The sequence below is a fragment of the Dunckerocampus dactyliophorus genome, chromosome 2 (genome assembly GCF_027744805.1).
Source record: "Dunckerocampus dactyliophorus isolate RoL2022-P2 chromosome 2, RoL_Ddac_1.1, whole genome shotgun sequence".
Lineage (NCBI taxonomy): Eukaryota > Metazoa > Chordata > Actinopteri > Syngnathiformes > Syngnathidae > Dunckerocampus > Dunckerocampus dactyliophorus.
In genome coordinates, this window is record NC_072820.1 from 10647154 (window position 1) to 10668415 (window position 21262).

The 21262-nt window shown below is 41.8% G+C and overlaps 2 protein-coding genes across 7 annotated transcripts in view; one reads left to right on the top strand and one right to left on the bottom strand.

The window, feature by feature from the left end:
* rc3h1b (ring finger and CCCH-type domains 1b) lies at window positions 1–19666 on the bottom strand. Of its 3 annotated transcripts, none has more exons than XM_054767020.1 (21): window positions 19249–19666; window positions 17736–19182; window positions 16333–16750; window positions 14350–14470; window positions 10237–10476; window positions 9979–10154; window positions 9559–9759; window positions 9276–9408; window positions 9035–9153; window positions 8815–8927; window positions 8482–8721; window positions 7027–7235; window positions 6534–6943; window positions 6277–6435; window positions 6014–6169; window positions 5691–5913; window positions 5504–5597; window positions 5329–5425; window positions 4953–5150; window positions 3124–3227; window positions 1–3031 (listed from the first exon to the last, which is right to left on the bottom strand). In XM_054767020.1, the coding sequence occupies exons 3-21, from the start codon at window positions 16561–16563 to the stop codon at window positions 2875–2877; spliced, it is 3381 nt and encodes a 1126-aa protein (XP_054622995.1). In that variant the 5' UTR covers window positions 16564–16750; window positions 17736–19182; window positions 19249–19666; the 3' UTR covers window positions 1–2874. The 3 variants fall into 3 exon arrangements, with proteins under 3 accessions (XP_054622995.1, XP_054622993.1, XP_054622994.1); XM_054767018.1 differs by having other exon boundaries at window positions 4953–5177; XM_054767019.1 differs by having other exon boundaries at window positions 4953–5177; window positions 5504–5594; window positions 19249–19665.
* Window positions 17964–21262, top strand: part of LOC129176712 (uncharacterized) — a 14938-nt gene continuing 11639 nt past the window's right edge. The window contains exons 1-3 of one of the 4 annotated variants that reach the window (XM_054767023.1): window positions 17965–18503; window positions 18848–18993; window positions 19069–19698. In XM_054767023.1, the coding sequence (XP_054622998.1) occupies window positions 18882–18993; window positions 19069–19698 (742 nt within the window). In that variant the 5' untranslated portion in view covers window positions 17965–18503; window positions 18848–18881. Of the gene's footprint in view, window positions 18504–18659; window positions 19699–21262 lie in introns of those variants that run through there. The other 3 variants (XR_008569492.1, XM_054767021.1, XM_054767022.1) reach the window with 3 other exon arrangements.

Consider the following 21262-nt stretch of genomic DNA (forward strand, 5'->3'; position numbering starts at 1 on the left):
TTAACAATCTCATTTAATATTTCCCCTCAGCTTGGAATCACTGTAGTACATAAGTTACATTTTGTTGCCTCAAATTTCACAGGTTCACCTTTTTTTTTTTCATCTTTAAACTTCCAGTTTGACTTCCTGCTCGTATCAAACAAACTAACAAAACAACAAAAAGCAGATTGTATTATACAAAAATGCAAACCAATTTTCACACAGTGAATTCTCTTACAAAGTCAAAATGGCGTTATAATGGCTACATCCACATTGGAGGAAGATAATTCTAGACATTCCTTAATGGAGTATAATATACATATAAAACCTTTTTTTCTTCTTGCTGAAATCAAACCGGTACCTTAATTTAAGAGATATTTTACAAGAGGGGTAATCATATAAAAAAGCCATTAGAATTTGCCCACAAAGCCGGGAATAAAACGCAAGCCTCAAACAGCAGTAACAGAGTTCAGTGGTCAAAAGTGAAAGTGGAGGGGGGGCTTCACTTGTTATCTCAATGAGGGTCAGTAGGCAGCAGTTGCACTCTGAAACAATAGCAACACACGATTAAAGTCAACATCTTTTGCCATTTACTACGCAGTAGACACCCCCCCCAAAATTTGACATTGCATGTAAGTTGTCCAAAGATGGTGTTTGAAGCTCAAGTGAGTCAGGCAGACTTTGCATTCAGACTGTTTAGCACTTGAAGAGCCGGAGGAACAGTTCAACCTACGTCAATGTCGCCCAAGTACTCTTGATTTAAGACTTGCAGGTCAGAATATTCATTCAACTATTGCAGAAACAAAAAAAAAAAAGAGAGAGAAGCTACAAATCCAGCTAGTTCAATAACATTTCAGTGAAACAAAAAAATGGAAATACCAAAAAATTGTGTTCTTTCAAAAAGGGTGAACATCGGAGTCTAATAGGACGTCGCTCGGTCATGCCAATTAAGATTGAATATTTAGTGATCAGACAGCATAGAGGAACATTTAAGAGGATCTGAGGCTAATCTTTGAAGTAAACTTCCTGTATATCCTCTAAGGGGGATTTGGATAACCCCCAAAACCTTTCTAATACCTTAACATCTCCATCCAGTACAGCACAATTTGAGGGCAAAAAAAAGTAAACAAAAAAAAAAACAGAAAACTGAGGGTACATTTTCTACAAACTAGCACACACACACACAAAACTTTATCGTTTTTCCCCCCAAAGTTACAGAATTGTCATGTCTTCTTTGGAAGCATAGTCTTATCTTTGTTTGAACACAAAAGATTAAGTGAACACACGTCAATGCACACAGAAGTCCTTCGTCTGGGAAAGGATAAAGTCTGTGTTGGCAACCAGTGGACAGAAAACAAATCAATCATGAAAAACAAAACTACATAAAAAAAAAACATCTTGCTGATTCTAAAAATAGAGATCATTTAATATAAATGCTGAGCGAGTAGAATAAGGTGGCACGTTAATAGTGCTTTAGTATATTAATGTATGTATACATACTTGTATGTATAAGTGAGCCGTGTACCTAAATAAATGTAGCCGGTGGGAAGAGCGGCCAGAGGATTGAGGTGTGGTTAAAACGGGCGAGACCGCGTGAGACGGGCATGAAGAGATCCAGACGGACACAAACACATTTGTGTCGACATTTAACGGGCTCATCCTACGACTTCCCCTCATGAAATTTTGCTGGGTGTCAGCAGTAAACATGTAACACTAGAAGAGTGGTGATGGTGATGACAGCACTGGAGAACGTATGAGTGCTGATTAACTTGTGCGGTGAATCATGTCTATTGTGGATGCTTTACATTTCCTTGGAGATTTGACTACTAGCCTGACAGCGAGGAGGACACACACAGCCTTCAGTCGGCCCCCAAAAGCATAACAATGTAAAGCATGAAAACAAAATTCAACAACAACAAAAAAGACAAGCGAAGGCAACTTCATAGAAGTTAGGCGAACAAGTGGCAAGATAATCCCAATGGGGAGGCTTTGTGAGTGGCCAGATGAGAAGCTCTGAGGAGGGAAAGGCTCAACTAGCGTCATGGTGTTGTCACCTTTTACCCTGATGCAGGAAGATGCAGCCAGCCTGTGGATGTGCATTCAGCTTCTTTTTTTTTTTCCTTTTTCTTTTTGAGTACTGTGATTTTTCCTGTCACCACAATGAGAAGCAGTCATTCCCTTATCAAGAAGATGCAATCTTTAAAACAGAATGCTTCCATTTAAATATTTAATAGTGATGTTAAGTATGAAAAAGACATAGCATGGGTTCCTAAAAATGCATTCATTTACAAAAATAATAAATCATGCTTCTTGTGGCAGCCACTGTGTTGCAAACATGACTTTTCAGGTGATGTACTTTCCCTTCCCAGACCATCTGGATCTGTACAACCACTTTGTTTTAGGATTCTGGGGGTGAGTACCAACGAGCTTGCTGCTGTCTCCTCCAGTGCCATCACCAGACAATATTCCTGAGCATGCAAAGTGATAGTCTTGCTTGCCTCTATGACTGTCTATTACAAATCGGGAGTGGGGATGATGGATCGAATACTTCTGAATAAAGAAGAGCGCCGCTGTCAACATCACCACCCTTATTCCTCTTCCTGATATATTGAATGTGAGCCTTGTTAAATCTAGATTTCAAAAGGGAGAAAAAAAAAAGAGAAGGAACAACAAAAACACACAAGAAATGTTATCATATGCCCTGGTTTCCAGGCAAGGAAAGTCATTAAAAAAGCTCATTCACAGAACAAAAAGAAAGAAAATTAATATCACGGCAGATACTGCTCATCTTCTAAATAGAATGTGTGTGTGTATGCCTGTGCATGCTTTTCAACATGTGTGTGTGTGTGTGTGTGTGTGTGTGTGTGTGTGTGTGTGTGTGAAAGTGTGCACTGCTTAAGAGCAGGAATGGACAACTCCATTCTTCTGCATTTCTGACCCAGCTGCCACTGGGTCAGAACACAGGCTCAGCGTAGACGTCTTGTTTGCCAGCGACAGCATGGACCCGCCCACTGCACCTTCTTGCAGAATACTAGAGCCGTTTGACACCTCACTGTAGCCACAAATAAAAGGAAAAGGCAGTTGAAAAGGGGGGCTGCTAGTGATGGGGAGGTGGAAGAAGTATATATTTGTGTTTTAACTCACCCAAGAGCAAGGGAGATTTCTTCAAGGTGAGTCTTGTGCTCTGGTTGTCCATTCTCTGCAGGTTTCATCTTGTACTGCTGGACCTCATGGGCTACTTGTGTCTCCTGGGGGAAGGGGGGGGGGGCTGAGCATCAGCTTCAGTTTTCACCAATGTGATTGAGTAATTAATCATTAATTAATCAAAGCCCCCATCATACAAAACGACTTTAACTGTGTTATACTGTATGACCACCAAATGTGCTTAAAAAAAATCGATCAAATAGAGATGCTGAAACGGTCGTTTTTGATCTTCCGTGTGTAAAAGAAAAAAAAAGGCTTTGCTACACATCCTAAAATAAAGTCTGGCGGTCTGTCATTTATCCATCAGTCAGCTTCAAACGTCATTTGTTTTTCCTTCATCAAATAGGCTACCCTCACTATTGAAAAGGGACTGTAATGTTAGCACTGTAGCACCCCCACTACTTCTTTGATTGTTGTATCTGTATTAGAGAGATTAGAATTTTACTAATTTTACTGATCCCTTGGCTTTGTACAATATACAGAAAGAGGATCAGATGCCGAAAATGCTGATCGGGACATCAGCATTTTCGGCCTCTGATCCTGATCCTACTTTTTTGGCCTCAGATCCCACCCAATTTTGAGTCCCGATCCAATACTTTGATAGAACATGGAACTGAAAATGTTTTTAGCAAGTAACACAAATAGTAAACTCTGAAAGTCCAGAGTTTGTTGCTTTATAGCAGCCTTTTTGGCAGTGGCCTTGCTAAATGCTTCGTACTCCGTTACATGTTTGGTCCTCTGATGAAGTATTAATGTTGTGGCATTGAATGCAGCTTTGCTAGTACCACCCCCTTAAAATTGTCATTTTGCAGACATTACAAGTGGCTGTAGGACTATTTTCATTTACAATGCAGAACTACTTCCACACAGCTGACATGGCTTTGTTTATCAGCTGCGGTAAAGATCTGATGCGCTCCAATTTTCATGTTCTGATCGCCAATCAATTAAAAAGTAAAGGAAAAGTAAAGCAAAAATCACAATCCCAATGTTGCTATAGAGGGCAGTAATATATTACGTAATATACAGTTGTCCCTTGCTTCATCATGGTTCAAACATAGCTCCCTTACATTTATTTATTTGTTAATAAGCGCTGTTTCATGGTGGACTATTGTCTATTATACAAGTTATATTTAGTATTCTGGTCACTAGGCGCCAGTCATGTTACACTGATAAGACAATAACTTACATTACCTTAACGCTGCACGATTCAGCCACATCATGTCCGACATGATACAGTGAAAAAAGTAATTCTCCTATTCCATGTAGAGGTGGTACGTTCCTGGCTTCTTACTTTGTCCTTCTTCCCCACTCCGTTTGAAACATTTTAAATCGGAGGCTGACTAGTTAGCTCGGTACCTTGCTATATGTTATTAGTGGCCTATGTCCCTGCAGTGATCCCTCAGCCTGTGCATTAGCAATGTGGTGTAAACAAGAATAATAGAACTGTAAAGATGACTATATGGGTATTATTTCATGTCTACAGGGCTGTAATAATGGTAAAAAAAAACATATTTAGAAAGTCATAAACAGGTTTTCTATGCTCAAACTACGAAAATATGCATTTTATTAATATTAATTCCTACTTGGCAGAAATTCACTTATCGCGGTCGGGTCTGGAACAAAGTAATTGTTCCAGATTATTTTGATAAACGAGGGACAACTGTATGAGATCTATTACACTGAAAAAGTATATAGTGCCTCATCGGCCTTTTGACTATGTTAGTAAACCAATTAATCAATCATTAATTGCAGACACTTGTCATCCTTACCATAGCCATTTCTCTAGTCCTTTTCCCAATCTCTCTCTCCACCTGGTGGAGCTCCAGGCTTAGCTGTTCACTGGACACAGTCACTGGATTTGCACCCCCAGCAGGCCACTTAGGCTGCTGCTGTTGCTGTGACTGAGAAGCGACTGACTGGCCTTGGCTGCTGGGCACCAGCTGGCCTGCCAAAGCGCTGGCTTCTCTCTGTAGCAACAAAGAGTTATTGGCAGCCTGCAATAGGGAGAGTGGACGTCAACACAAGAAAATAACATTTCTGGTAATATTTAGGAAACCATTCAATGCTTCACCAAAATGGCTTTGGAGAATGCCCTGTTTCAAAACCTAAAAGCCTTCTATCTAGCAGCAAGCAGAGAACTTGTACCTCCATGCTGTGCATCTGTGTCTGTTGGTTGATCTGCTGGGTGACCTGCTGCAGCTCAATCTTCAACTGTTCTCTGTCCGAGGCTGCCATGGGTGGGCTGTGAAAATGAGGCAGTGAGATATTCATGAGATTTGCATGATGATTTTGATTTTCAAGAGAAAAAAACGGGGCTCACCGCTCATTGAAGGATCCCTGAGATGAAGAGGTCGTCTGGTGGGAGGGATATGAAGCTCCACCCCATCCTGGATGACTTCCATATGTGTATTCTGCTGGAATGAAATCATTCACAAATATATGAAGTCAAACTGCAATGTGTGAATGAAATACAGCAGACAGATTGGTGCGGAGACAACAAATCTTACCAGGCATAGCCATGTGTTTAGAGTTTACGTTCTGAGGGGTGGTGGCCATGGCTTGGACAGGACCAGTTGTCTGGTAGCCTGTCTTAGAGGTGCGGGAAATGGCACCGAAGCGTGACACAGTGGGTTGAGGACCAAACGGAATAATGGGGTCATCATCCTTGACCTCCGCACCCCTGTGAGGAGCCTCCAGTGATGGTTCCCTCAGAACCTTAGCATCCACATTCTGACAAGACGGCAAGAAAGGAGTGTAGGAACAAAAATGTCATCAGTTCAGCTCTAAGATACACCTTTGACTCGGTTATGTGTTTGCAGTCTGAACTCACCATCATCTCCATGGCACCAGGAACCATAACATCTTTGGGTTTGGCATCCTTGGTGCCAATGTAAGAGCTAATGGTATCACAAGACCAAGGAGAGTACTGGCCAGCATAATCTGGCTCTCTGCATTTCCTGATGGTTTTGGAGCTCTCGTCACCAAACTGCAGACAAAACAAAAACACTTAGTTCAATTGTGAATGCAGCCAACCCTTTACAAGTGTGAAAGATATGAACTAGGCTGGTATAGGAAAATACCCACGGTACTGACCTCAGGAGGGTAGTCACTGGGAAAGGGATGTGAGAGAGTGGGGGAGGCTGCAAACGGTGGAGGGGAGATGACTTTCCTTTCCTCCAGTTGGGATAGCAGCTCCTGGCGACGGCGGTGTAAATAGTCCAGACTGGGCTGGGACCCACTGTATGATGGCCCCTGTAAAATACAACAAAGATGTTGATGCTGAAGTGTGTGTAGTTATTTAGCAAAAATGTCCTGATGTTTGTATGGATACATGATTCATAATGACTCACTCTGACATAAGTCCTCATGGGCTGAGGTTGGCCACCTGGTGCATAGTAGCCATCTGGTGGGTATCTATCCCGTACACTGGATTCTGGGTGGTAAAGTGAGTTAGCCTGTCCGGCTGATGGCGGGACAACATCCAATGGCGTAGAGCTCATCCTGACAAGACTTTCCCTTTGAGATGGGTAAGGCTGCGGGGGAAGTGGCGGGCCAGCGTAGGTCCCATGGCGCCCTCGGTCATAGTGTGGTGGGTGAGGGTAGGAAAAGGGAGGACCAGAGTGTGGGGGTTGATATGGGCGCTCTGGCGGGCCGTAACCAGTGTATGGGTCATGGTAAGGGGGTCCTGACTCGCTGGGGGGTGGGGGGTTACGGATGTAATCCCGAGAGACATACTGTGGTGGCTGTTGGTAGGGATACCCTGAGAAATTAAGATAAGCACAGTAAACTTTTAGCGGTAACTTAAAATAGATGTACACCAGTCAGCCCATAGCGGAACCTTACCTGGTGGGTATTGTGAGGTCTCATACTGCGACGCAGAGGGTGGGGGGCGTGTCCCAGAGTAAAACATCTCAGGGAGCTGGGGCTGCGGGTACACAGGCGAACCTCGGGCGACAACGGGAATCTGCTTCACCCCGGAAAGGTGGTCTGCAGTCATCCTTGGGTGAGCCATGGCATGAGGTGGCATACCAGTTTTGGGTACAGGGTCCAGGCTACAAATTTAAAAGGGTTGCCAGTTAATGTGACAAGTCCACAGTAGGTCAGTAAATGTCCTCTTTAGTCTGTTTACACAAACTGATATTTTTACAGTACATTTTACGATGTTAAGCACAGTTGTCACAATGTCAACAATTATTGACAAATTAATTTGCAGAAAGTGAACTAATACGAGACGAGGTAAATAGTACTCAAATTGTGAAGTGGCTTGATCAAAATCATGGCCACCGTGCAAACAGAACAAACAGAATACATAACAGAGCTTGGTTAGTGTCGTTAATTTGTTATAGAAGGTCCGACTCTAACCGAAACAGACGTTCACCAAATCAAATTTTCCCATAAGAAATAATATAAATGCAATTAATCAGTTCCAGAAAGCCAAAAATGTTAACACAAAAAAGTTTTTTTCCCCGATTTTAACAACTCTAGTTTTACATGCAGAAAACAATTCAAAATGCATAAAAATACATATAAATGGTGACTGAAAGGGACAAATTAACATTTAAGGTTACTTTTACCTTCACTGAAGATGTGATTCTTTGACTGTTCCCAAAGAGACCAACGATGTGGCAGCGAGATCAACCATAAGTATCTTCCTGTTTTGCTATGATTTATTTCTTGAATTCAATAATGTTTCTCACCTCAATACCCAAAAATACAGCCCAAGAAAGTTGCAAGTGCCTGCATTTTGACAAAGGTGAAAAACACTATTGAATGCAGATGATAACTCATTGGAAAACAGGAAGGTGGTGGTAGTGGTTGATCTCGCTGCCACATCATGATTTGGGAACAGTCACGTCTTCAATTAAGGTAAAAGTAATTTTTTAATTTTTATCCATCATTTGCATAGGCATTCAGAATTATCTTATGCATGTAAAACTATAAAAATATGTTTTGTGTCAACATTTGTGAGAGTCAACCACTGACAACATCATAGAGGGTAGACGTAACGTAGCTAACTTACGGTTGCCATTTTGTTTGTTGGACACAGCGTATTGTAAAACATGACAAGATGCGCATATTATACGCTAACTGAAGAATGCACCCAAAGCGACATTACCAAAAAACATGCTAACCGGGGAAGACGCTAACAAAGGTTCCACTGCATCTGCTTTGTTTAACAATAAATATTGTTCAATACCTCAAACTATAAACTAGAGAAAACCTTACACCAGGTAGTGACCAGAGGTATAAAAGGCATACTCCACCACACATGAACAGTATTGGGAATTCTATACTCACGGATCAGGTGGTGATCCTGGGGCACTTGGACTCCCTCCATCCATCTTGATGGGCTTCCGCAGAAGTTCATACGGAACCGTGTCTGCACCGCGTGCGATGAGCTGGGGCAGGGAGGGTGCTACGCTCCCATTGGTGAGTGGTGAAGGCTTCCTGGTCACTGCTACATCGAGGGGAAGGCCATCATCTGGCCCTCCTGAGCCAGGGAGTCGTGCTGCCAGACGTTTATTCATTTTTCGATACCTAAATATACAAAGCACAGTGAAGAAATTTGAGAAATGTCAACGCAAAGAAGACAAAAATATAAATTCAACCACATTAAAGTGTCAGACTGACTTCTCCAGTTCTTCCTGAGAGTGAGCAAAGGTGCAGCTCGCTCCACGAGGACAGCCTCCCTTCAGCTTCATGTCACGACACATGTAAGTCTTGTACTTGCTGTGCTGAGGAGGCTGAAGACCGTGCATTAATGAAGTTGAATAAAAAGTGGATAACAACAAATGTGTGTAATATGTGGAATTTTCAGTATATTAATAAAGCAAACAGAAGACTGACTGACCTGCTGAGGGTCAGCTCCTTTCTTGCTGTGGTTCTGGATGAAGTCCACAAGGCCGTGCACTACAGTCTTCACTGCAACCAACCCCTTCTCGAGCTGCTCCCATGTGGGAGGGGGAGCATCTGGGAAGAGAAATTAGCAAAGCAGACATTTTATTTAAATACTGCAATTTCATACTTGAGCAGTTCTGTGCTGAATAGACCATTTTGTCTTTTCTACATAGCTGTTTTAGCTTCATTCTCACCAGGACTGGGATCAATGTTAGCAAGCAGTTCAAGGTGAGGCCGCAGCCTGTTGAGGTTGGCTGGGTCTCCAGTCCTCTGCAGGGCAATGGTTAGCTCTTGGACACTCTGAGCAAAGGATGCGGGAGTCTGCAGCTATGTAGGTCACAGAGAAACAGGGAGTTACCACATCTGTGGTTTTATGCTTGGCAGGCAGTCTTATCAAATTTACATTGAAAGGCGGACAGAACAATGAACATATACAGTAAACGTGTACCAGATGCAAAAAAACATACACTCACACACCTTATCTATGATGGACTGCATATGCGACTTGTGCGACTGATCACCATATAACAGAGAGGACCACTGATCGGGTGCGATTCGCAAGCCGCCCTCCATGGCAATTTGAACAATCTGAGAGTCGTGCTCACGCCGCAGAGCTTCATAAGTACGGAACTCCTCCTTCAGTTGCATGAGGGATGAGTCTTCATCACGTTTGGTCACCTAGGAAAACCAAAAATGTGTTATGTAAAATATGTTTTACCTCTAATTTGGATTTCAAAAGACCTCTTGATGACTGAAATGCAATGTCGATAATCACCACAGAATGTCATGCTCAAAGAAAACAAAGCGGCGCCAAGTTGCTGACACTATTTACCTCACATAGTTTGAATATGACATTTCTTCTGGTCAAAAAAAAAAAAAAAAAAAAAAAAGGTGTACCTTGAAGCAGGAGGCCCTATAGAGGAGCTGCACCACGTGGCCTATGCTTGTCTTTGAGGCCTGGGGGAAGCGAGGTTCAAGCCTCTGGACTACAAAAAGAACCAACACCTTGCGGGACAGAGCTGAGCCATCCTCTAGCGCCAGAAGGACCAGTTTCAGAGCCTCCTCTTGCATCGCTTAAAGAAATAAACCAAGGATTGATTGAAATATAGACTTCTTGGTGTGGAAATGGGTTAGGTCTTTTCATGAGTGATTTACCTGGGCCAAGAAATTGACATCCGCGTGCACGTACAGCAGCCCACAGATTGGAGGACAACTGCTGTGGGTTCTGGTGCTGCAGGATGAGTTCTGTGACTGTTCGTTCACCCAAAGAACGTGCGGCTCTCATGGCCCTGACGCGGCCCTCCTCCTCCACTAACTGGCAGTGGACCAGAGTGACCAGTTTCCTCTGCATGGGTCGGCTCAGCATGCTTTGAGCCGTGCTGCTCAGACCCACCCCTGGGAACAGACATCAAGTCACTTCCCTGATCTCCCAATCAACATCAGGTTTATTAACCAAAAATGACCACCTATGGTGACACAAGGCTAAAAATACAATGTGTGCAATTATTATGCAGGTCTTTAGCTGTTACATTCACAAAGTACAATTTGTCAGCTGCTCAGAGTCATAATAACATACAGTACATAAGGCTGAAATATGACTACCACTAAATAAAAAAAAGATTGGACCAAGAAATATCTAAAGAGAGACATGATGTTATTCTTGATGGAACAAATAGATGGGCTGTGGATCACTAACAGATACCACTGTGGTGAAAGGATGAGCTAGTTGGACTGGGTTGATGATGGACTGAACATAAACAAAGTCTTATTGTTATCAGCAAGAAGCATTTTCATAAAAAGAACTAAATGCTAAAAATGCTAAAGAAAAAAAATGCTAGACTAAATATTGCATAACCCACAGTACTTAAACTTCTGCATTTCAAATTTATGACACACAAAGTTGGTGTGCTAAAATTAACATTAACACTTGCTTTGCGGCGTTGCACAACCACTTTTTTCTGTCATTTCACACCTCCCTTCCCCGAACCGAAAGACGATTGAAAACCTGTATTATTTGTACACACCACTGTTTGAGTGGCTGGCACCTCATGCAATCGCCTAATTATCTAGACGAATTCATAAAACAAGCTTAGATGATACGCTAAGTCTGACAAATATAAATACCGTATGCTTTTCTGGACAAGCATTGACCAACTGCTAGCTCGCAAAGAGCTTGCCTCTGACACCTTGCAGCGGCCTCCCCCACAGTGGACACATAGTACATGTAAATGTTGATGTCAAGATGCAGAAGCCGCCTTTTTGCCTAGTTGCATTAATAGTACACATTACTTTTACTACAGCATGTTCTCGCTTCATGCATGGTTACACAAATTAAAGAAACTTCCTGGTACAGTGAAGCAGTTAATGCTGACATTTAAAATTGCATTCTAATAATCACAGGTATGTTCTTTGGCCTTGTGTGCGCACTTTTATAACAATCATATTTTTGTTGTTTAGCGTGTTTTACCTGCAGTGTCAGAGTTGTATCAGCCCTGACACTGATAACAACAACAATGCTAATCAGGATTTACATGGTTGTTAAAAATAATGCATCCTTCCATTTTCACATGACACAGCAAAGAAGTCAGTGGAAGGGGGTGAGAGAAGCTGTATCACAACATGCCAATGCAAAGCCATCAGATGACTGTCATAGCAAAATGAAACTTCTCTATTGTCAAATTCAAAGGATTTGACTTCTTTACAGACTCAAGCTAACTGTACATGTATGGTAGTAGCTTGTATGCATGTGTATGTACTGTATATTTATGGCTGCATATAATATGTTATTATGTACTTTTGGGTGAATTACATAATGATAATATCACAAGTCACGCCCATGTCGTCAGCTTCTGTTCAACAAGAGACAGCAGCCAGGTTAGTCCTTGAGGATGCAAAATTCACTTATCACATGCGCTAATTGACATGACTCAGTGGACGGGCATGTCGCTCAACCAGACACATTTCCAAATGCACAACTGAGTGCAAGATACTGGTCATATTCTTATAGGATCTCATCTCTTGATAGATATCACTGGAGGCCAAAAATAAAACTGCCATCTCAAAAATGTGAAGGCAACTTGAATGTCAAGGGAGCATAACAAAGGGCAAACACGTACATCTATGTGTGTGTTGGGAGTAGAGCCCGACCGCTATATCGGTGGGCCGATTATAGCATTTCACAGATTAATCAATATATAGTATATCTATATATACTTTTTTTGCTGCGCCGAGATTCTGTCGCTCCCTTCCTGTGTGTGTCTCTGTGCAGCTCCCTGCCCAAGTACCTGGCCCCAAGCCCTCAGCAGCTAGCTGCTACTCTGTCCGACTCACTCACACCGCTGCAGGAGGGAAGCGGCGAACACAGACTACATTTTTTTTTACCCCATAAGCTGTGACTTTGTAAAACAATATAACACTACACTTTAGTGCCACACTGTCAGGGCTCATCAAGGGGAACATTGTAGTTTTTTTCACGCGAGTTTTAGAGAGCATATTACAGCGTTTTAACATCGTGCAAGTTGCATCTCTGAGATAAACAAAGATATATGCAACTGTTGATACACACATCCACCAGTATCTAAAACTATTATACAGCGTTTTAAAGTGAAAGAGTTATACAGTGTTCCCTCGCTACATTGCAGTTTACCTTTCACGGACTTGCTCTTTCACTGAATTTTTTTAAGTGCAATTTTGCATGTTTTTTTTTAACAGCGTATTGTGTTCTACATCCTTGTGGTGTATTAGAGTGATCTATCGGTGCTCAGCTGCAAGTGTCTGTTATTGTATTTACTACTGCTACCAGTGGAGGGTGTTGTATACTCATGAGCGTAGACGAGTGTCCAGTTCTTCTCAGTATATTCAGAGCCACAACAGTCCTGATTGGCTAATGGAGAATCCGCCCATGTGTTGTGCGTTGTGATTGGCTGTAGAACTACTGTCAATCAATCTCCTTCGTGCAGGACTGTCTGTTTCCTGTTGTATGATCTCGAGCTGCTAGCGATCATACATGCTGAATGATGGCAGAAGTTACGCAGCTGTAAGGTGCTTGGAGTACTGTAAATTAATCTTCGGTTTATGGAATGTGGTAGCAGGTGGAATATGTTTACAAAAACGCTACATGCAGCCTAACGGCGCCAGGGCAAGCCACGATCAGAAGAGTGAAATATGCGCAAGTCACTTAATTTCTTGGGTCCAATCTCAAACACTGATCATTTAAATTCAAACGTAATTTGAACTTTGGAAGTGTTTAAACGAGAGAAATGTGATAAAATGTTAATGCCTGTCTGTGAAAAGCGTATAATATGCAAGTAAGGTTTACAGTCTTAAAACATAATTGTACAAAAATATAGTTGGCTACTTCGCGGATTTCACTTATTCGAGGCTATTTTGGGAACCTATCCCCCGCGAAAAGCAAGGGAACCCTGTATGCAGATATATACAGCGTCCCACTTAATTTCATGCAGGATTTACAGGGGCTCATATATTCACAAGTTAATGTCTTTATTAAAATCATTTTGAAAATGTAATGTATTTAGGTGTAATTGTGCATGTTTTGAAAGCAGCTACATTGTTACATAAAATGTCCCTTGTATTTAGTCTAGTAATGTGATGCATGTCAACTTTTTTCCATTTTTTAATGTTTGCTTCAGCATTTTTTTTTTGAGCTGCAGATGGAACTTTTCAGTAGCTAGTAAATATGACTAATTGATATTGGTAAGATGTTTTTGCGAATAAGCCTTTATAAACACAACGTATTAGTTTAAAAAGACTTCACATTAACCTATGTATTATCACTTTCAGCCCAACGCAGCCACTCCTTATTTTAAGCCAATTATCAAAATGCACTAGATGTATATATTTTCATTTCACAGACAGAAGGGAAGAATAAGGTGTTGACCACTTGACAAAAGACCCAACAGGTGTTACGTTAGATGAAACATCTGCGGTGCACAAGTTAGCCAGGACTCCGGCACCAGCGAAGCAAAGAACACTACAAATGTGTGGTAACACCTAAAATTATAGAGGCATGTCCTTATGTTGACAGTGTTACTAATTAATGTTCCTTACTTTAATTTTGTAGTCTTCCGCTTCTTTGTGTTGAATCGTATTTTGGGTATTAGGAGAATTTATGTTCATGCACAGTATATCATCTTGTGTATATCAATACTCTTATTTCATATATCACTCGATATATCGGTTATCGTCTTTTTTTAGCCCCCAATATCGGTATCGGCGCCAAAAATCCCATATTGGTCTAGTTGGGAGTACCTCGTGTGTTGCTAAGGGGTTTCAGGTAGAGGGCCAGCTCCTCCACACACTGCCTTGCCTCCTCGTAATGCTGAGAGTCCTCAGGACTGGTAATCAAGGTAACTGGCTGAGCCTTAGGAACCTGCACACAATAACAAATCAAAGTGGATCAGAGCAGAAAGACTTTCTACAAGATGTTTGGGTGTGTCTGGTGAACTTCAGTCGATTCATCCAGAAAAACATTTGTGAGGTCACAGGGCACTTCTGTTAGACCTAAGATTGAGGTACGTTATACAGGAGTACCTCGGTTTTCCTTAATTTGCTTCAAAAGGTTAGAAGAAAACTAAACTGAAACGTACAAAAACCAAGGTATTTTTCCCCCATAGAAAATCATGTAAATCCAATTAATCTGTCCTAGACACCCGAAAAATATTTATCTTATCTTATTATCTTTTATCAAAGATAATTATAGTTGTGCATGCAAAAAACAATGCAAAATAATGAAGACAGACTGCCTTTGTTGCATGCAAAAACAAGACAGTGTACAAAAACAAAAGGTAAGATTTTGGCAAAAATTTAACAAAAAATGGAATCTGCTGTGTAGGGAAAACCAAGGATCAACTGTATTTCATCCGAAAAGGTGCTTGATGAGGATGAGGTCAGTGTTCTGTGCTAGTTCTTCCCACAGAATTGAGAAGCATCCAATCGTCCAAAAGGTCTTGGTAAGATGATGAACTACAATTAAGGGCTTTAGTCCAACTCCTGACTGACGGTACATTGTGAACACTTAAATCAGCAGAGATAAGTGACAGAACTACTGAGATCACCCAACATGTATGGCTACATTCTGAACAGGAAACGAAAGGAGGAAAACATGATTTAATAATGTATCCACTGGCTGTAAAAACATGCCCCTCCCTCTATTAACCATGTGACAGTGACAGCACACATACGTGTTATTTCTATGTTTGTGTTTTACTGAGCTGTAGGTCAATTGCAAAAGGATGATACTGGGCATCCCCAATATTAAGCACTGTTCATAAACTGCCTCATATCACACCACTTGGCACATACACAGAACTACAGCTTTTCTTTATCACCTCATCGTGTTTTTTTTTTGTTTTTTTTTAAATTGGCAACTATTTGCAGTCTTCATAAATACACTGATGAAGATCTTAAAGGGATAGTTCGGAAATCGGACCAGAACTGGACTTAGGAGACCAAGTGGTGTGTAAGTCGCCGTTATTGGACTACAATGCTGATGGGGATGTCATACAACTTCATGTCAAAAAATCTGAACTATCCCTTTAAGCATTTGCTCTGAAGGGCTCCTAGTGAGTCGTCTGGCACCCATGTGCATATCAGTAGCCTGTAATGTCCTGTAATGTACTGATTGACAGCCAAAACATTAACTAGAACCTACTTGTTTTTAAACATCCCCTCGTAGAATGATGACTGTTAAGTCTAAATTTATTAAAAGGATCACAATTCAACACTCATATTGTTCAATATTATGCATGCTTTCAGCAGTCAAACATGTCTAAGATATGTTGCTATATTCTAGTTGTAGACTACCACAATGTACCGAATTGGGCACCTTCTGGTACAATGCTGTATACAGCAGAAACGCCGCAGTTGTACAAAACTTCAGCCGTTGTGCTTAATATCCTGTAGAAGCCCAGCATAACACGCCACTCATCTACCATTTCACCAGTTTTCGCTTTTCCGTTGGCTTTTTGCGCCGCTTTTCCAAAAGAATTATTCCAAAAGCAACGAGCCTCAACAACTAAAAAGAATGTGAGTGACTACACATCACTACCTATCGTAAAAGTTAAAGCAGAGTGGCTTAGTGTTTTTACATTTTACAAAGGGTGCTTCACATCTTTACACTTACATCAGAGGTGAGTATAATTTCATAATTAATAATTTAAAAAAATTAACACATATAGCCCAGGTACGATAAAGTGGGGAGGGGGCGACTAATACAGTAAAGCCATGACTCACCTGGCCTCCCACCAGCTGCAAAAGGGCTGTGTTGACAGGCAGCTGCTCGATATCCGTGCTGATGGCCGTCTGGTCAAAGGGACAGGCCTTACGGTGCAACTTGTTCAGGCACATCTTGCAGACAGTGTGTCCACAGCCCAAACTGATGGGCCATCGAACAGTCTCCTCAAATGTTTGCGTGCAGATGGGGCATAGCAGGAACTCTGTCCACTGTGGCGCTTGAACTGGCATGATTACTGTTTTTATGTGGATGGGACGAGGGCGTGTGAATGTGTATAAACTATGACACGGGAAAAAAATATAATAATAATAACATATGAAAGATTCCACTGGAATCAAGATTTGTTTTCTTTAGAACTCAATCGTTCTTAAATGTCCTCACACATTGTGGATTTGGGGTCACATCACACGATGAATACTGCAAGAAACAAGAAATAACGCATGTTACAATCAGGAACAATTGCTTCAACTGCAGAAATTAGTACTGAAAAGGGCATACTCACAAGCAATTGGCAAAACCTGGCTCTATTTTTAACGCTGCGTTGAGTATTTATAGAGACAAATAACAGGCTAAAGATATGTGATACTGAAATATAAATCGGAGCATATAACAGGGAATAATATCTAGCCTCGGAACCAAAACAACTGCTTGTGTGGCCTACTAAATTCTAGCTGCTCACGGCTGTGGCTATGGACAAAGGGTGCATTAGCTAACATAGCCTCTCAACGCTATCCCTAACTTGTTATGAGGGCTGACGTTTGCTAATAGAATTAAAGTAGCATTAAGCCACAGGTACGCTTTGATTGTAGGCTCAATTTGCTTACTGTCGTGACTATCGTGTCACACGTACCAAATGTTTAACTGATAAAAAGCTGTACTGTACAGACTTACGGCGATTAGCATTAGCAGTAGCGTGCTAATGCTATGGGTGGCTATCTTAACAAGCAAGTGAACGTCGTCTAACAGCTTAAGTTACTCACTGTGCTTAAATATATACCGAATGCTCATAACATTGACATTTTCTTAAAAACAAATAGACAGTCAGTGAATATTAATCAAGCAAGCTGTGGATTAGGAGTGTGATACAAAAAAGTGAAGCCATTTGGCTCAAGAGATTATGTAACATTGATTTACCAAGGTGTCCTAATTGTTCTTAAAGCTGCATTTTCGCCACATATGCCACACAATTAAGTAATCTGGCTGTAGACACTAGCATATTGGGTGTTTTAGTGCTAACATAAATACTTAGGTAGCTATGCTGAGCAAGAAATGCTAACATGCTAACGAACGAGCCTCCCAGTGGTAGAAGGCTGGCATTAGCAACATCACTAATATGCCCCAAAAACACAACACACAGCCCCTGTTGCGGGAGAATGGGTTCGCTATTGCCACGACTACTCACTCATTCCAAAAGACTTGGAAGATGTTCATCTTTTTTTTTGAAAATGCGATATTTCCTTGCCATGTCGACTGTGCAGCTCAGCCGCTGCCGAGGTTTGGGGAGGGTGTCAACTCCAGTAGCTAGCCGGTTACAGCTAGCTGGGGCAAGTGTGTGTGGATAGGAATGAGCTAAGGGCGTCCTCTGGTGGCAAGGGAATGTATGTGCAGCCATTAAAAAAAAAGCACAAAACAAAAACATGGCTGATACGTCTGGAGATTGTAGCAACTAGGTGGTAGATTACTGGCCTAATTATGGCGATAGTGCGTGCATGGATGCATGTGTTTACACTGATTGTTGGTAATATGAGATAAACAGAGAAAGAGGAGGGGGCTTGCAAGAGAAGAACTGTTTTTACAAATATGATTTCACAATTATTGCTTTTTACACCATTTAACCGCACCCTTGAACTCCTTTTTTGTGACTGAATCCTCATTGACATATCAGTGCGTGCATCGTGTTACGCAACAGAGCGCTCCACTCGGAAGCGACTAGTGCGCAACGCAAGGACGACAAAATTTTTGTATTCCATTTTTATAGTCTAATCCCACTGATTTCTGAGGGGATTACCGCGCCAGAGGGACCGACCTGGTTCGGTCGGTTGTACATGGACGAGAAAAGTGGATACACGTCAGGATCCGCGGAAACATTTGAAGGATGTTTTCCATCTACGGAGGAAAGTTGCCCCATCATTTTGTTGAGATTGTAGAGCGACTCTGGAGGAAATTTACGGTAACTTTCTAATTGATAAAACACACTAACGCTCCTGTTTTCGTAGCTATACTTTCTTCCCACCCTGGCTTCTTAGCAAATATTGTGCACCTAATTAAAGAAATCCCTCCATTCTCTGCCTCCTTTATGTATCATTTTAATATATCTTGGAATAAACAGTGCATATTGAAGGGGCTCAGTTGCAGGCAGCAGTTGCTTATTCTCATTCTAAAGGATTATCCTGCGCACTGCAAAGTAATCAGCGGATGAAGCAACGTGACTGACTCCACAGTACATATCTCTACAACATGCATATCACACAAGTCAAATCACTGAATGGTCACATTTTGGTTTCCTCTGTACAGGACGTGAGCTGGCTTTTTTGTCTATGAGCAACCAATGGAGGAAGCGAAGGTGGAGGAGGAAATTAAAACAGAACCCAATTCCAGTGTTGTCTCCGGGCTTACTATCTACACTCCAGGAGCAACGCTTCCTCCTCCAAACCCAAGCGGTAAGGAGCAGGATGTTCCCTCAAGGCTGAGCCCCATTGGAAAAGATCACACATCTCTGCCTTCCTGTCAATCAGGCCCGTTGAGCAGCAGCGACGGCGAGGGGGAAGAGGAGGTTGAGGTGCAAGTCAGGTTGGAGATCCACAGCCCTCCAGCGGATGCACAGGTGGAGCTCGTGTTCCAGGACCAAGCTGTAGAAGAAGAGAAGAGTGAAACATATGAGAGTGTACCTGACAGTACGAAGAGTACACCCTCACCTGTTCCAACATCTCCCCCAACAACAACAAGACGCTGGGCACCCCCAAAGGGCTTCTGGAGGGTGGCTCGCCCAGAGACGTTGCTCCTAAATGGTGTGGACCCCCATAACATCCCTTCCGCTCTACCTTGCAAAGACTACACTCAGACAGAATTGCTCACAGACCCCCAAGCGGAGTCCAAAACAGCTGTTGGAAACGCAGCAGAGGACAGCAAAGCATCCTCTGAGTTTAGGTATCCATGCAGGGTGGAGAGGTATGACGGATTGTGTGCCTCAGACAGCGCTTCCTTACAAGGCCAGGGTCTCACAGCTGAGGAGAAACTGAAAGTGAGGCAAAGAGCTCACGCAAAATTTAAAGAAAGACAGCAAAATGACAGAGAAGGACAAGAGGAATGCGGTGGGCAAAGCTGTGGTGAGGCTGCCGGTGCAACAACCAACGTGGATTATGAAGGTGAGTGCAGAGAAATGGCATAAACACAATGAAAGTAGGTCAGGCAAGAGTGGGGGACTTCCCAGCTGACTTAACAACTTAACAACCGCATGTTTTGGGAATGTGGGAGGACAAAACCCATGCACACACAGGGAGAACATGCCAACACCGGAGAAATGCTCAAACCTTAATCTCCTTTCTATGAGACTGACATGCTAACCACTAGGCCACAGTGTGGCCATGCTAATGCTCATATATGAAGAGATAAAAAGGGGTGTCCAAACTCTGTCCACTGAGAACTGTATACATAAATAACAAAGGCTGCGTGGCGCCACTTGGATACATTTTGTACATTATGCTAAAACAAATCCAATGTAGATCAAGAAAACCTCAACATCTTAGCTTTGTGACACAGCAAATGAGTGTAATATCTAATAATAGAGTTTATCTCAATAATAATGAATTACATTTTTAGGGACAATAAAAAAAAAAATGATCTGGGGGCCAAAAATGGCCCCCGGGCTGCACTTTGGACATCCCTTGTCACCAAAATATATTCCAAGCCATTTCATCGTAGGCCAGAAGAAAATGAAAGTGAATAAAATGATGACCTGGCAGAATAAACTGTAAATTAGATGGGGTTTTTTTTCCCATTCTATTATTGTGAACAATAATTGTTGGAACTAACAATATAGTCAAATTCTTTGTAATAATGATTAATCCTTCCAGGTGTAGGCGATGTGACGTATCTTATGTACATAAGTGAAAAACATCACCTGACAGGTTGAGTACATCAAGAGAATCACATTTGATGTCCTCACAATGTTCTTTTCCACCTATACATATTACAAATGTTCCAAAAACAAACTCCTGCGTGCCAACCTTTGCCAATTGTTAAGGTTAACCCTGATATTGTAGCTTCCTCGTTTGTGATTTTAGTTTGAAAACAGTCCTAACATGTTCATGATGTGATTTAATTTTAAGGTGTATATGATGCCACCAAAGAGGCCTTCCAGAAGCTCGGGACAGAAACAAGGTGGTTAGAGAAGACAATTGCTATTGGTTGTTCAAGTATTTATCAGTAAAACAGTGAAAATGAGGAGAAATGTGAATATTTACTTTGCAAGTTGATTTCGGTGTACGCCACTAAATTTGCTGTTTACTTAGTTAGGGGCCACTGTGCGCCTTGTTTAAAAAAAAAAAAAAAAGTTAGTCTGGAGCCTTGAAATATAGAGACTGTATTTGGTTGCAGTTCACAAGTTCCAGCAGAAGTCGTTGCATAAAAAATGCAATATATAACCTCGTACATTCCCTGTTGAACAGATGTCAGCTGTGCAGATGTGCATGTTGCTATTATTAGCAGCTGGAGCTGTGGGGGGAGGTGGCCCTGTTTTCATACATCTCTCTCTGTGTGCACACAGAGTGACAACAGTAGGCACTTTTTTTGTCTAGTGCTATTTAGGAATATATAATACAGTCATACAGACAAATACGCATCTGATGATTCATTGTGAGTGGCTGTAAAGCGGCTAACCTAGGATATGATAGAATGTAACAGTATTGCTGCATCATTTGGAAATGGAGG